The sequence below is a fragment of the Phocoena sinus genome, chromosome 16, assembly GCF_008692025.1.
Source record: "Phocoena sinus isolate mPhoSin1 chromosome 16, mPhoSin1.pri, whole genome shotgun sequence".
Classification (NCBI taxonomy): domain Eukaryota; kingdom Metazoa; phylum Chordata; class Mammalia; order Artiodactyla; family Phocoenidae; genus Phocoena; species Phocoena sinus.
The window spans coordinates 24,215,572-24,232,266 of NC_045778.1; the positions used below are offsets into that span (position 1 = coordinate 24,215,572).

The window sequence follows — 16,695 nt, forward strand, 5'->3', positions numbered from 1 at the left end:
TAGCATCAGAGATGGGCTGCTGGGAGTTGAGTTTGCTGCAAAATTTCTTCCAGAAAAAGCCCTGCCTTCAGGCATGGATATTACTGCTTCACCAGGGAAAAACTGCCCCAGGTGGCTGCTGGCTAGCAGGGTCTCTTCAATGCCCTAAGCCTGTGACCACCAACCCTAGGGGCAGATGCCCTTTCAGAACTAATCTAGATAATGTTTCTGCAGATAAATTCTTTCCCTCAGAAGGAGACTGCTTGATGCTCATTCAAATCTGTTACCACTCTTACTTTCAGTTTGGTCATCTTCCCTCAGGGATTACTCATAATTGTCCCTCAAACAATAGCAACAGGAGGTAAGTGTTTGATCTCTGTATTATATATGAGACAGGAAGTGCAAGTCAGCAAAAAGGAGCAGAGATGATTTCTGCTCAGCCTGGGGGTCGCTAGGCAAATGGCTTTAGGGAGGCAGGGCACAAAGAGGCTGACTAGTGTGCCAAGTGACAAATTCAGAACAAGAACAGTGAGAAAAGAGGAAAGGTCATCAGGTGCAGCCACCTCCACTCCAACTTTTCCAACAGGAGAACAGCAACAAGAAAAGTTAAAGAGCAAATCAGATGTCCCTTGGCAACATCAGGCACCGGCAAGAGCATATATACATATAAATAAGAGCTGTCCAAAAAATAGCTGTTTGAAATGCTTCCTTGTAAGGTGAGAGAGAGGTTGCCACATGTTATCTTAGATTTTCAACTAAGTCATCTCATCTTATTAGACAACGAGACGTGAAATATTTATTTTGTCCTCTTTCAGGACCACAGGAAACCTGCCTTCAGTAGCACCACTGGAACATTATCTATTATGACACACACTTACTTACTTGCCTGTAATCCAGCCCAGATGACCTCCTTCCCCTCTGCAAAGGTGTGGGCTAAATGTCAGACAAAAGGCCCTGGAAGAGGGATAGGGTTATCATCCCCACACACACCACAGGAGTTGCAAGACCTCTACAATTTAACAAACTGGTATCAATGTTTTAACCTACAACTGAGAGCGCAAACTTTGAACTGGAATTCTGGTTTACTTACATCTTGTTTTTCTACTTTTATTTTGTAATAATAATGTTCATCTATGAGCATTAGTTCTAAAACTGTTTCACCATTGAGATATGGGAAAGAGGACATGATTTCTTAAGAAATTGTCACAGCTTCATCACATGGTGAAGTTCACTCTCACTTCTTTTCTCTTTCCACAATGTCCTCTAACATTTGGAATAACACTTAGACATTGCTGGCACCAAGCCACCTAATCTAATATGGTTTCATTTGGCCTGGTCTCTAAACAATAGGCTGTCTCAAAGAATACAGTGCCCTGTCACCATCTCTAGGTGCAGATTTATATTTGGTTACTGGTGTGTTTACACTGTAGCTAAAAAACCACAGTGGAATATATACATACAATGGAATATTACTCAGTCTTAAAAAGAAACTAAATCCTGATACATGCTACAATGTGTATGAAACTTGGAAACATTATATAACTGAAATAAGCCAGAATCAAGGTAAATACTGTATAATTCCACTTATATGTGGTACCTATAGAGCCAAATTCATAGAGACAGAAAGTAGAATTATGGTTGCCAAGGGCGGAGGGGAGGGGAGAATGAAGAGTTACTGTTTAATGGGTACACAGTTTCAATTTGGGATGGTGAAAAAGTTCTGGAGATGGATGGTGGTGATGGTTATACAACAATGTGAACGTGCTTATTAATGACACTGAATTATACACTTAAAGTGGTTAGAATGGTAAATCTATGTCACGTATATTTTACCACAACTTAAAAAAAAAAACAGACTGAAGTGAACCATAATCCAACTCCCTTCAGTTGTGAACTACACCCAAAATGATACACTAGACTCCTACAAATGAATATATAAAAGAAATAAATATTCCCCACAATAGTAACAGGCATCTTGTCAAAAGAGTTCATAGGAATGGGATCAGAGGGACCAAACAATCGAATATTTATCCCCATCCCCCACAAATGCACCAAGCACATAGCTTAGTGTTTTATCTTCAGCAGGTATTCAATAAAATACTTTTCATCCTGATAAAAACCAGAAATGATTTGAAGAAAAGTAATTTTAATCTCATAATTCTTTTTTACTCTTATTGTCTTTGCCTATTTCTTGTCTTTGTGTTAGGTTAGACTTTCCAAACCCATCATTCCCTGCCTGAGCAAAGACAAGGCATGAAGTATCCCAGTACCACTGCAAAGATGAATAACCAATAAACATAAATTCAAAAGAGAGTGAAGGGAGAAAAAAAAACATCTTGTATGAACAGAGCAACAGACCAGGGAGGGTGCATCTTTCTAGAACAGATGTTGGCTCTATCAAAAATCAGCCAACTGTTCATTTTCCAGTTTCATTTTAACGATGGTTGTGCCTCACTGACAGTCATATCTTTAGTTGCTCTCATCAGTGTTTTAAGATTTCACTTTCCAGGCAAAGTGACACATAAAACAAATTCAGAGGATAAGTTTTGGTGAAATACTGCTTGGATGTGAATCTTCCCCTGCCCCCAACCCAATAATCTAAAACAAGATAGTACCAAACCAAACTGAAGCATTTCAAACTGCACTTTTCCTTATATATCTGATGCTCTAAGAAATTGCTCAATCACCTGTCAGAAGTCTTTCAGATTTTTAACATTTAATACGTTATTTCTATTACTAGCAAAATATGAAAAGCCCCTAATGATTTCCTGCATCTCCCATTTGCTCAAGTTTTGTTTTGTAATCATCAAGAATGGAGGCAGACTGTGAAAGTGGAAAAGGGGGGAAATGTACTGGACTGCCTTCTGTTTTCATAGAAAACCTTATAATACTTGTTATTTCTTTAAACCATGCATATGTATAACTTTTGTCTTTAAAAGAATGTAAGTTTCCTGATGGCAGGGACCATGAGAGTCTTGTTCTATTAAAATCCCCAGTGCTCCCCCTGAAGTAGCTGTTCAAAAAGTATTTGTTGGGGGCTTCCCTGGTGGCGCAGTGGTTGAGAGTCCGCCTGCCGATGCAGGGGACACGGGTTTGTGCCCCGGTCCAGGAAGATCCCACATGCCGTGGGGCGGCTAGGCCCGTGAGCCATGGCGTCCAGAGTCTGTCCTCCGCAACGGGAGAGGCCACAACAGTGAGAGGCCCGCGTACCAGAAAAAAAAAAAAAGTATTTGTTGGGGCTGCCCTGGTGGTGCAGTGGTTGAGAGTCTGCATGCCGATGCAGGGGACGCGGGTTCGTGCCCCGGTCTGGGAGGATCCCATGTGCCGCGGAGCGGCTGGGCCCGTGAGCCATGGCCGATGAGCCTGTGCGTCCGGAGCCTGTGCTCCTCAGCGGGAGAGGCCACAGCAGTGAGAGGCCCGCGTAGCGCAAGAGAAAAAAAAAAAAAGTATTTGTTATTCAAGTAACTGAAGTCACCGTTCTTGAAGCTCTAAATGGCTCCTCATAAGGCACAGCATTAAGATCACAATGCTTGTGATGCCTCCAGGGACTGCAGGCAGGGTCTGGTCCCTGAAACACTCCTCTCCCTGACTCTTCCTCTAGTGCCTCTTTCAGGTGCTCACATGCACATTGTTCCTTCCTGCCTCAGGAAATTTGCACATGCTGTTCCTTCTACCTAAAAAAGCTCTTCGCCACCATCACGTAGTTCTCTCCCGTAAGTCGGTAGACTTCAGCTCAAATGTCACTTCCTCCAGGAGATCCTCCCTGTCTCCCGTCCCCCTCTCTTCACCAGCCTGATGGGGCCACGGTAGGCCTATCCCAGTATCCCCAAGGACCTTGTAGGTTATGTTAAGGCATTTACTCTTCTATCTAGAAGAGAACAGGGAGCCAGCAAAGTGTTGCCAGCCAGGAAAGATAATATCCAATATGCTGGTAGGTCTGGGGTTCAGAGAATTATGAACAGCAGCAAGCAGCTTACTTGGGACACAGATGACCTTTGCTCAACAAACAGTGGCCTCATCCTACCTCCCCAGGATACCTCCAGTAATTCGCTATGGTAGTGTTTTCCAGAATGGGGCATGACTATCACTGGGGGCTCTAGGGATAATTTTATTGGCATATAACTAAATACTTTTCTAAGATTAACATATTTATTTCAATGGGGATTCAAATATAAAACTTGCATTCTAAACCCATGGGAAAAAAAAAAAAGAATGGAGACAGAGCCATATTTTATCACTAACAGAGCAAAGCAAGAGTGGGCCGTATTTTGGCAAGATGTCTTGTCACAGGTTCCTTTCTAAATGCCACATTTTTCTGCTACTCATGCTAATTTTATTTATTTATTTATTTTAAATTTTATTTATTTTTATTTATCTTTGGCTGCATTGGGTCTTCGCTGCTGCACACGGGCTTTCTCTAGTTGTGGCAAGCAGGGGCTACTCTTCGTTGAGGTGCATGGGCTTCTCATTGCTACAGCTTCTCTTGTTGCAGAGCACGGGCTCCAGGCACGTGGGCTTCAGTAATTGTGACTCGCGGGCTCTAGAGCACAAGCTCAGTAGTTGTGGTGCACAGGCTTAGCTGCTCCACGGCATGTGGGATCTTTCAGGACCAGGGCTTGAACCCGTGTCCCTTGCATTGGCAGGCGGATTCTTAACCACTGCACCACCAGGGAAGCCCTATTCATGCTAATTTTAAAATTAACACAGGTTTACTTACAAGTTCACTGGTCTTTAGTTTTCATTCAATACTTTTTATTAATACATTCGGTAATAAGGCATAAATGAAAATGCAAAATAAATCACTGTTCATGTTTAAAGTTAATTAGTGCACACCACAGAGAAACAAAATTATTTTTGGATGTATTTTGAAATAAAAGGAATTTAAATGTAAATTCAAGCTCATTATTATTCCTATCAGCTGAACCTTGCTGATGTGAAGTAATAAAGTTGCAGTCAAATTTAACTGAAAAATGAACTTCACTTATTAATGGAGGGTTGTGAGTATGAGTTACAGGTTTATTTGACTTGGGGCTCTCTTTTCTTGAATTTAGTAAACTAATTTTTAAAAAGAAACATTTGCTAGAAAAGAGTTAAGTAAATGAAAATTCAATAGGACTGACTGCTGCTAACTAAATATTTATGACATAAATATCTTGAAGGTCTATTAAATACAAGCATCATATCTAATCATAAAGCAGAAAGGGCACTGGGTGAAATTAAAAAATTGAACTAAACACTAACCTTTAAGACAGTGGTCAGCAAACATTTTCCATAAAGGGTCAGGTGGTCATACGTTGTTCGTCACAACTACTTAACTTTGGTACTGTGGCACAAAAGCAATCAGTGCATAAACAAATGAGGACAACTGTGTTCCAATAAAATTTTATTTAGAGACCCTCATATTTGAATTGCATATAATTTTTACATGTCATAAATTATTCTTCTTTTAATTTTTTTCAACCATTAAAAAAATATAAACACCATTCGTAGTTTGAGGGCCATACAAAACAGGGGACAGGCCAAATTTGGTCCTTAGACCATAGCTTACAGGACCCTGCTCTGAGAGTTACAATTTCAAGTAAGGGGCAAAAAATATCCCCTTTGTCAATCAAAATCTTTTTCTTTTCTTCTGCCAAAGGAAGATTCTATGGAAATTTATAGATTTCTGATTTCTACGGAAAAAAGTTTTAGTTAGCCAATCCAGAAAAAGCTTCCTGAATGCTTGCCAGGCACAAAAGACATTGCTAAGCGCTGAGAGGCATGTGAATGGTGTCTGCACAAAGTAAGGAGAGGAGGGAAGGCACTGAGAGGTGAAAGCATGCCATAGACTGGGATGGTCCTTACCATTATGGAGGAGGTAACACCTGTACTGGACTTTGAAGAATGAGTAGGATTTGGATAGAACAAGATTGCAGTAAAAGAAAAATAGAGAGATAAGGACAAAACTTTAGGAAGTAGTCATACAAGGCAGTGAATTAAAAAAAAAGTAGAACCAGAAAAAGGAAAAAACTGCCACTGAAGCCAAGAGAAGAGAACATTTGAAAGAGAAAAGGGCTTAAAACTCTCAATGTGGTTACTGGGAAAAAATTAAAGTAGGTTAAGGCACTGGACAAAAGGGGGCTACTGGTGCCTTTTTACAGTGCGGTTTCAGTGTAATGACAGAGCTGACAGATAGGTTTCATGGAATTAAATGGAATAGTTTGAAAAGGATGTTGGTGGGAGGAATGGCTTTAAAGAGAAATGGACTCTATTTTCTTAAATAAAACAAAACAAAAAACATTCTAGTGAAAGATGCAGCTACCTTATTAGTAGCTTGCTCAATATGAAACATCCTAATCAGGAAGTTGTTCCTTACCTTAAATTCTTATACCCCTTGAAATCAAATGGGCCAAATTTTGTAGTAAGATCAGGAATTAACAGAAGTTACATCTATCCTAAACGCTGGAACAAAACATAGGCAAGACTTCAACAAACTTTTCTGGAAGATGGTTATTAAAAAAAAAAACCACAACCATAACAAATGGTTAGTGTTCTATTCCCCTCCCAAGAGCATGTCTGTCTTCCATCTTCTTTTATTTTTTATTTTTTGTAATTTCTTACAATGATGTAGTTTCAGTCTTTCAGAAAAGTTACAAAAATAGTAAAGAGAATTCCTGGATACCTTTTTCCCTTCTTTCTTTTTTTTTATAACCTATGTTAAGAAAAGCATTCTTTCACTGATTTCCTGTGTTTTGTTCTTTGTAATGTGGATACTGCCAACAAACTCTAGACATTCATTTTAAAAAGTGCTGGGGCCTTTTTAAAGTAGTTTAGTTCATGTCGTCCATGATTCACTCACAAGTTGTAGGAAAGAAAAGTGCAATATAGGCTCACTCAACATAACTGTTTGGAATTCATTTGGCTTCTTTAATCTGTAGGTTGATGTCTTTCATCAGCTCTGGCCCATTCTCTCTTTCCTCTCCTTCTGGGACTCCAATTAAATGTATATTAGATCTTCTCACTCTATCCTATATGTCTCTTTTTCTCTCATCTGTAATTTTTACCTTCCCCCTCTGCCCATGCAACATGCTGGATAATTTCTTGTGACAATTTCCACTTCACTACTTCCCTCTGCAGCTCTATCTAATTTGCTAACTTCCTGCTAAACCCCATCCACTGAGCTCTTAAGTTCAGTTATTGCATTTTTACAGTTCTAGCATTTCTACTTGGTTCTTTTCAAAACTGCTACATCACTTTTTCTTTGCAATAGTTCCCAATTACCTGATAAAAAAGTTGTTTTAGCCTAAGTCTGATAATTCTAGTATTTCATGTCTTTATGAGTTCTGGATGTCTGTTTGCTTATGGTGAGTGGTTTCCTCATATGCCTAGTTATCTTTGTGTATTGGCTGTTTTGGGGGCAAAAGTTCCTTGGAAGAATACTTTTAGGCAGAGGGTGATAGAACTTTCTTCCAGAAAGGATTTTTCTTTACTATTGCCAAGTACCTGGGAGCACTACCAGTCCAGAGGCTCTTTCATCCAAGTTCAAGACTCCAAGGTCTGTTTTCTCCTTTTAGAACCCTAACAGTTAATTTTTGCACTGCCTGAGGATCCTCTTTGTCAGATTTTCCCCTCATATTTTCTATCTCTCCACTTTGCCAGAGATTTCCTTAGCTTTATCTTCCAATCCTTAATTAATATATACATATGTGAGTATATATGTTATTTCTATGAACTCTCTTCTCACAGAAGCCTTTTCCACAACATCTTGCTTTTATTTTCCAAGTGAAATTCTCTAGAAAGTTGTACATTTGCTCCTCTAACAAGCTGCCTATTTTACATGATTGTCAAGAATGATGTGATTGCTTCCAATGCTGTGGATAAAAGCTCTTACAAAATATTAGTATGCCCAGGTGAAGTTAATAAATGTCAACAGTGTATAAGCATAAATAGCTTAAATAGAAAGTGACACCTGCTTAGTGATTTTACTTAAATTAAAATTTCAGGAATTCCCTGGCAGTCCAGTGGTTGGGACTCGGCACTTTCACTGCTGGGGCCCAGGTTCAATCCCCTGATCAGGGAACTAAGATCCCGCAAGCCATGCAATGCGGCCAAAAAAAAAAAAATTTCAAGTCATAGAAATATCAGGTAGTAAAAATGACACCATAGCTACGGTGGTAATGAGACATAGCAACTTTTTTCTACATTCAATTTGCTGTTATTCATAGTGATATAATAGTGCAATGGAACATTTAGTGATAGATTTTTCAAGGAAAGGCTTTCTGCGAAAGGTGAGTTTTGAAAAAAAAAATTCTAAAGAAGAGCCATGTGACTAAGAAGTAATTTTCAAGAACAGTATGTAACGTGGCTTAATACTGAATTGGATAATAAAAAACACAATATTTTCTTCCTTAGAAATAATATACTTTCTAAATGCTAGTCTTCCTCTGTAGTCATTAATATCTTTTTTTAAAAAATTACTACCGAGTTCTCAATCTAATCTCTCTTCCCTTGAAAAAATAAATTCATCTTTTCAATATTCTTCTAATACTCTGAAACAAGTAATCATTGAAAACAAGCCTCTTCACTAAGAGTATTTAAGAACTTAATTGTGCCTTTGTTACCTTAGGACAAATTGACCACAGAGTTGGCCAGGGAAGGACATGTGAGGCACATTCTGCTTCTTGACCTTGGTAGTAGTTACAGTGTTCACTTTATGATTATTTGTTTAAAATTACACATATGTTTTATGAACTTTTACCAAAGAGAATAAATAGTATGTATTTTTAAACAGCTTCCTTTATAGAAACTTCTCTAAGTAAAGAAAACTAAATAAAGCTCTCATTTAAATGCATTCATTCTAACTGTCCTTTTAAAGAACTTTAAGAGGCAGCAATGGAGCAAAGCAAAAATGAATGAAATACTTGAGTTACTCTCATTTACATCTTTCAAGAAAAGTCTCAATGTACCTAGCTAGATTTAAAACATATTTTCAGATAAAGTACTATTAAATATTAATATAGTTAAATACTGCCAATTCCCTCTTTCTCTAAATTTAAATATTCTTATATATATAAAAAAATTCATCTCTTTTTTTACTTGCTTTATATGTTCCAGGATTTTTTTTAGCATCTTTATTGCAGTATAATTGCTTTACAATGTTGTGTTAATTTCTACTGTGTAACAAAGTGAATCAGCTATGCATATACATATATCCCCATATTCCCTCCCTCTTGCGTCTCCCCCCCACCCTCCTTATCCCACCCCTCTAGGTGGTCACAAAGCACCGAGATGATCTCCCAGTGCTATGTGACTGCTTTCCACTAGCTATCTATTTTACATTTGGTAGTGTATATATGTCCATGCCACTCTCTCACTTCGTCCAGCTTACCCTTCCCCCTCCCCGTGTCCTCAAGTCCATTCTCTATGTCTGCGTCTTTATTCCTGTCCTGCCCCTAGGTTCTTCAGAACCTTTTTTTTTTTTTTAGATTCCATATATATGTGTTAGCATACAGTATTTGTTTTTCTCTTTCTGACTTACTTCACTCTGTATGACAGACTCTAGGTCCATCCACCTCACTACAAATAACTCAATTTCACTTCTTTTTATGGCTGAGTAATATTCCATTGTATATATGTGCCACATCTTCTTTATCCATTCATCTGTTGATGGACACTTAGGCTGCTTCCATGTCCTGACTATTGTAAATAGAGCTGCAATGAACATTGTGGTACATGACTCTTTTTGAATTATGGTTTTCTCAGGGTATATGCCCAGTAGTGGGATTGCTGGGTCGTATGGTACTTCTATTTCTAGTTTTTTAAGGAACCTCCATACTGCTCTCCATAGTGGCTGTATAAATTTACATTCCCACCAACAGTGCAAGAGGGTTCCCTTTTCTCCACACCCTCTCCAGCATTTATTGTTTGTAGATTTTTTGATGATGGCCATTCTGACTGGTGTGAGGTGATACCTCATTGTAGTTTTGACTTGCATTTCTCTAATGATTAGTGATGTTGAGCATCCTTTCATGTGTTTGTTGGCAATCTGTATATCTTCTTTGGAGAAATGTCTATTTAGGTCTTCTGCCCATCTTTGGATTGGATTGTTTTGTTTTTTTGATATTGAGCTGTAAGAGCTGCTTATAAATTTTGGAGATTAATCCTTTGTCAGTTGGTTCATTTGCAAATATTTTCTCCCATTCTGAGGGTTGTCTTTTTGTCTTGTTTATGGTTTCCTTTGCTGTGCAAAAGCTTTTAAGTTTCATTATGTCCCATTTGTTTATTTTTGTTTTTATTTCCATTTCTCTAGGAGTTGGGTCAAAAAGGATCTTGCTGTTATTTATGTCAAAGAGCGTTCTTCCTACGTTTTCCTCTAAGAGTTTTATAGTTTCTGGCCTTACATTTAGGTCTTTAATCCATTTTGAGTTTATTTTTATGTATGGTGTTAGGGAGTGTTCTAATTTCATTCTTCTACATGAAGCTGTCCAGTCTTCCCAGCATCACTTTGTTCCAGGACTTTTAAGTATCTAAAGAAATGGCACTTTCACAGTGTCCTTTGATTTTGGGCCCATAGTACTGTCTATTCCTTCCCAAATATATTATTGTGCCTTTATTTATACCAAATCATCTCTGGTGAGTACAACCTAGGGCTCTAATGTCTCCTCTTCACTTTGCAGTTAGAAGCTATGCTTTTAAACAGTTACTACTGGACCCCTATTCAATCTGCTGAGAGCACAGTCTTGGAATACTGATTCGATTGCATAAGACCATTTCATAAGTCCCCCAAACAGACTGCCATTAAGACCACTTCTCTCTCCAGAAACTGGCAGTTAATGACCATTCTACTTTTAGCTAGCGAGGGAGCAGTTATTTCCTGCATTACATCTTTAGATCAGCATGATTTCTCCATTTACAAGTTTATCACTGCATTATAGACAAACAAACTACATCTTTGCTCCTATCTGTTAGATGAGAAATGGAAACCCTCTGACAGGACACTATCCTATTAATTTGGCCTAGGTCTTCTTCACTTGTATATCCTCCTTTCAGAGCTATCTGTCAGTCTTCCATAAAAAAATGTTACTACTAAATACATTCCTTTTCTGGTTTGAAAAACACGCGGAATGATTCTTTAGTTGTCAGTTCTTCTTTCAAAGTCTTTCTTAGGGTAAGAAAATTCTTATTTTAACTAGGGATAACCAGATACTAGTCTATAATAGCTGCAACAACTCTCAAAAGAGCTATACAAAAGAAAAATGTGGCTTCTACCTCCAAGAGTCGGAGTTTTTTTTTCTTATTAAGGCATCCGAAACACATAATACTACACCAAGCCAAAAGGACCAATTCTCTTCATGGAGTAGAATAGCAATTGGCTGTTACTCATTAAATTCTTACAGCAATGAGCAATGACTTGCATTCTCGTTTTGTTTCTCTTTGAATAGCAGATGAAGTTGATTTTTTTCCAAGGCTGCTTCCCATCACCAGCATTCCTGATCCTTGACCTATGTAGCTGTTAATATGCTGTACACATATGCAGTTAACCTTTCTGTTTATTCCAAGTCAGTTCCTACCTTGTTAATGAAGTGATTTTTTTCCCTTTCTAAACATAATAATTATATCTGGTACAAAAACTATGTATAATCCATCAGTTAAAAAAATTTTTTTTTTGCAAGGGATTCAGGGGCCATGGGTTCTAATGTTCTAGTTGAGAAAGACTTGTCTTGTAATTCCAAAAAGTGGGCTGCTATAGCTACTTCATAAATACAGTTATTACTGCTTGTGTGTTTGGGGGGCTAGTTGTTGGATGCCACATTTTATCTTTATTCTCAAAGAAAAGTTAATTCCTTTGATTAAATGTAAGTGAAAGATTATATTTTGTGGAACGAATGATTAAAAAGTAATATACTGGGGGGACTTCCCTGGTGGCACAGTGGTTAAGAATCTACCTGCCAATGCAGGGGACACGGGTTTGAGCCCTGGTCTGGGAAGATCCCACATGCTGCAGAGCAACTAAGCCTGTGTGCCACGACTACTGAGGCTGTGCTCTAGAGCCCACGTGTCACAACTACTGAAGCCCACACGCCTAGAGCCCGTGCTGCACAAAAAGAGAGGCCACTGCAATGAGAAGCCCATGCACCACAATGAAACCCAATGCAGCCAAAAATAAATAAATAAGTTTACAAAAAAAAGTAATATATTGGAAATTCTATCAAAAGATACTTTTTTACAACTACCTGTGCTCAAAGGTACTTCCCCTCCATTTCATAATTTGTCCCCATCATTTTATATGGTAATTACCTATTAACCAGCTGTATCTCTCAAAGACAGGAAGCTCGTGGAAGGTAAGGACTGTATCATAATGACTTTTATCTATAGGGCACATAGTCTGACAGATGGTATACAGTCAATAAGTATTTCTGTTGGTGTTAGTATTATATTCAACTCAAAAGTCTAATTCTTAATTAGCCAGTTTTAGACTAACTGGCACACCCATTGCCTCAACATTTATGTCTAGTCAGATATTTTCACAATTCAGATAGGCCCAGTTTCAATCTACTGATTTCTACCTAAACACTGAGCATCTTTATGGAAAAGAGTAGAGACATTGCTAACTTGTGAGCTTTGGATCTTTTTGTTCTGATTCAGACTCTGCTACTATCTAGCGTTAACCTTTGGCAAAACATTTTAACCATATTGGATCTCACACCCTTAGAGAGTAAAATGAGGAACTGGATTAAATAGTTTCCAAGTACCTAGCTGGGCCCAGCTCTAAAATTCCAATTAGGCCTTAACAGTAAGGGTACAACTACTATAGCAAGCTTTTGTCAACACTAGAGGGAGCTACAGCCGTGTCATCACTGGGGTGGGTTAGGAAGATTTCCAAGCCAAGCATCTTTAAATGGAAAACTGACTTTCCAGAATGAGAGAAATTAAATATTCAATGAGAGATCCATACTGTTCATACAGCAACTTCTCAGGCTCCCTGCTGTTACCTCCCTCTTACAGATGTTAAAGCACCTCACACTCCACTTGCATCAACATACCTTTTGGGCTTTAATTCTAATTTCAAAGGAACCAAGTTGGCTTGAGTCATTCCAACAGATTTCTTTCCCCATCCGTCTAGTTTTTTTCTTAATCAAATTAACAATAACAAAAAAGTAAAGTAATTAATGCTATTATTTAAAAAGCCCCAGGAAATGAGCTAGAGGAGGAGAAAGATTCATACAATGAAGCTGTGGCCTGGGAAAATAAGTAAACTGCAACTGAATTCATAAGCAGCTTGACACTCAAACCAAATCTACAATAGCTACTTTGAAGACAAGAAAATTACTCAAAGAGAGAAAAGGTATCAAGTAAAAGAAGGAATCCACAAAGCCCTGCAAAGCCCCTTCCCCACAAGGCAGGAATGCCTGCCTAAGTGAATGCTGTCATTGCTCTGTTGGGCTCGCAGTGAGGAGCTTGCAGCTGCTGAAGAGTGATGTCATTAATTATACGCAATGAGGTCATATTAGGCATTGGGCAACAAAACTGTCAAGTGATAAGATAAGGGAATGGAGGAAGGAAGGAAGGAAAAAGAAAAAACATTTTTAAAGCTAGAGCTTATTCTGAAGTTATTATATACATACTCTCCCTCCCAGCTCCAAAAAACACCCATGGCCTTGAAAATGTATGACCTACATCATTATAGAACAAGTAAAATGAAGAATCAAAAACCTCTCTTTTGGTATCAACTTATGTTTCTCTCTGCACAGAGGCACAATGGTATGTTAACCTGATAGAGAGAGCATAAACTGTGGATGTTACAGAATGTGGTCTGTGGTAGAAAGATAAATGCAATCCTAAAGAACCCCTTTTATTTGAATTTCATAGGTTAATTTAACGCTCAGAAGCAAATCCTCAACAGTCAGAAATGGACCACCGAGCTTTTAGTACATGGGCTGTTCCTGAGTAAAAATAGATTATACAGGAACTTTGGAGAGCGACTTTGTGGGTGAAGAGAAAAATCTACTAGAACAAGACAAACTATTCTTTTTCACTTAAAAAAATGCACACTCAGTCCTCCAGAGGTAAAATACAGAGCAAGACTCACAAGGTTAAAATCAACTTATTCCTATGGATCCAAATAGTCACTATACTTGTTTCTTAAATCATCAGTTTCAAGTACTCTAAGAGATACCAACAGCCTTTTAACAAGTCAAAAAAGATTTCTCTTTTAGGACAATGAAAAACAATTTTAACAGTCCTTTCAATCAATAATCCTCATGGGAAATATGAGAAAAATATACTTTACTGTTAAAAGGAGAACCACTTATTGTCCTCCCTTATTTTAGGACACATGCCAAAGGTTTCCAATTCACTCTGCTTCATACTGACCTTCAAAATGTTTCGGCCATCAAATGATTCTCTTTCCTTGAAGACATATTTGCTATCTGTTGTGTAGAGGTTGTACCTGCCTTCAGCTGTAAATATTCCAAAGACAATGTTAGAAGAGAAGCTTGGGTTATGTATCTGTTTTCTCTTGGACTTCTACAGGGACAACTAGCAAGATCTTCATGTACTACCTGGAAAGTGACATAATATGGAGGGAAATACATCAGGCTATGAGTCAAGAGACCCAGCATCTAGTCTCAGCTCTGTCATCAACTGATATATATTTATTCATTGAACACTGTCCAAGTACTCACTGTATATAAACTACATAACTAACCATATTCTTAGGCAGTTTATGTCTCCTCTATGGACCTCAGTTCCTCATTTACAAAGTTAGAGGTTAAGACAAGGTGATTTCCAAAGGTTCCTTGTAGTCTAAAACCCCAAGATTTTATATAAGCTGCATGCATTTCTAAATACATAAAAATATACAGAAGTTCACACATTAACTAGTCAAAAATGCTGGCAACTATGCTTTGGGTTGATTTAAGGACTCTCCCCCCAATGAGAAAAACCTCTTCAGTTGCAGTCAAAGGTATCCTGACATTCTACACAGAAATTTGCAAATCTATGACCTTAGCCTCATCAAAGCTGTATTCTAACTCCTCGCATTAATTTAGCTTGCTTATCCCAAAAGATGTCCTTCAAATGCAGCAGAAAAAAGGATATCAAAGGAAAGGGATAACTGGCAAGTAAAAGCAAAACAATGTATTCTATAGCCTTTTCAAGAGAAAAACACAAGACAGAGAAGAATCCAGAGTATATAAAATTCAAAGCATCTTCAAAAATTATTTATCAGAATATTTTCTGAAATATCAACCCTTTCCTGCCCATCAACAGACACTCAAAAATATTTGTGGGCTTCCCTGGTGGCGCAGTGGTTGAGAGTCCGCCTGCCGATGCAGGGGACGCAGGTTCGTGCCCCGGTCCGGGAAGATCCCACATGCCGCGGGGCGGCTGGGCCCGTGAGCCATGGCCGCTGAGCCTGCGCGTCCGGAGCCCGTGCTCCGCAACGGGAGAGGCCACAGCAGTGAGAGGCCCGCGTACCGCAAAAGAAAAAAAAAAATTTGTATTTCTACTTTTGAGTATATTCTTTTATTGTATGGAGATTCTTTTATTGTATGGAGCTTCTTTTATTGTATGGAGATTACTACGTCAGAACTGATAAAATACATCCAAAGTGCTAACTCCATGAACATAATATATTTTAGCTAGCCCACTGGAATTATACCTGGGTACCTACAGGACAATTTTTCCAATGAGAACTATTCTCTTAATCCAAGATCCCAATCCCATGCATATTTCACAACTTAAAAATAGGTTCCTTGTTAAAAGGAGATGTGAAAATTTAAAGTAAATTCATACTAAGTAAATGTCAATAAAAAAGCAGTAATGAAATCTGAAGATTAAAATGTTTAATGACAGGTGCAAAATCTGTAAGTAGCACTAGCCATAAGGGGAATGTAAATCAAAGTCACAATGAGATACCACTTCACACCCCAAATGATGGCAATAATAAAAAAGTAATAACAAGTGCAGATAAAGATGTAGAGAAATTGAGACCCTCATATACTGTCGTCCCCCCTTATTCATGGTCTTGCTTTCCATGGTTTCAGTTACCCATGGTCAACCGAGGTCCAAAAATATTAAATAGAAAATTCCAGAAATAAACAATTCCTAAGTTTTGAATTGTGCACCATTCTGAGTAGCGTGATCTGTCCCACCCAGAAAGTGTCATCCCTTTGTCCAGCGTATCCCACCCTCTCTGTTATCCGACTGACTGTCAAGGTATTGCAGTGCTTGTAATCAAGTCACCCTTATTTTACTTAATAATGGCCCCAAAGGCAAGAATAACGATGCCAGCAATTCGGATATGCCAAAGAAAAGCCATAAAGCGCTTCCTTTAAGTGAAATGGTGAAAGTTCTTGACTTAATAAGGAAAGAAAAAGATCATATGCTGAGGTTTGCTAATATCTACATTAAGAACAAATCTTCTATCCGTGAAATTATGAAGAAGGAAAAAGAGATTCATACTAGTTTTGCTGTCACACCTCAAAAACTGCAAAAGTTACAGTCACAGTGCATGGTAAGTGCTTAGTGAAAATGGAAAAGGCACTACATTTGTACAATAAAAAATTTTGAGAGAGACAGACAGCACTCACATACTTTTAATTACAGTATATCGTTTAATTCTTCTATTTTATTATTAGTTGTTAATCTCTTACTGCACCTAATTTATAAATTAAACTTTATCATAGGTATGTATGCATAGGAAAAATACAGAATGTGGTATGTAGTTTCAGGCAT

The 16,695-nt window shown here is 38.2% G+C and overlaps 1 protein-coding gene across 6 annotated transcripts in view; it reads right to left on the minus strand.

Moving 5' to 3' along the window:
- The window catches only part of ASCC1 (activating signal cointegrator 1 complex subunit 1), a 106,005-nt gene that overhangs the window by 19,635 nt on the left and 69,675 nt on the right, over window positions 1-16,695 (minus strand). For 4 of the 6 annotated variants that reach the window (XM_032607280.1, XM_032607278.1, XM_032607277.1 and 1 more), the window contains exon 9: window positions 14,332-14,417. The exons of 1 other annotated variant lie outside the window; for it this stretch is intronic. In XM_032607280.1, coding sequence (XP_032463171.1) covers window positions 14,332-14,417 — 86 coding nt within the window. Of the gene's footprint in view, window positions 1-5,079; window positions 5,303-14,331; window positions 14,418-16,695 lie in introns of those variants that run through there. One more of the 6 variants, XM_032607279.1, reaches the window with a different exon arrangement.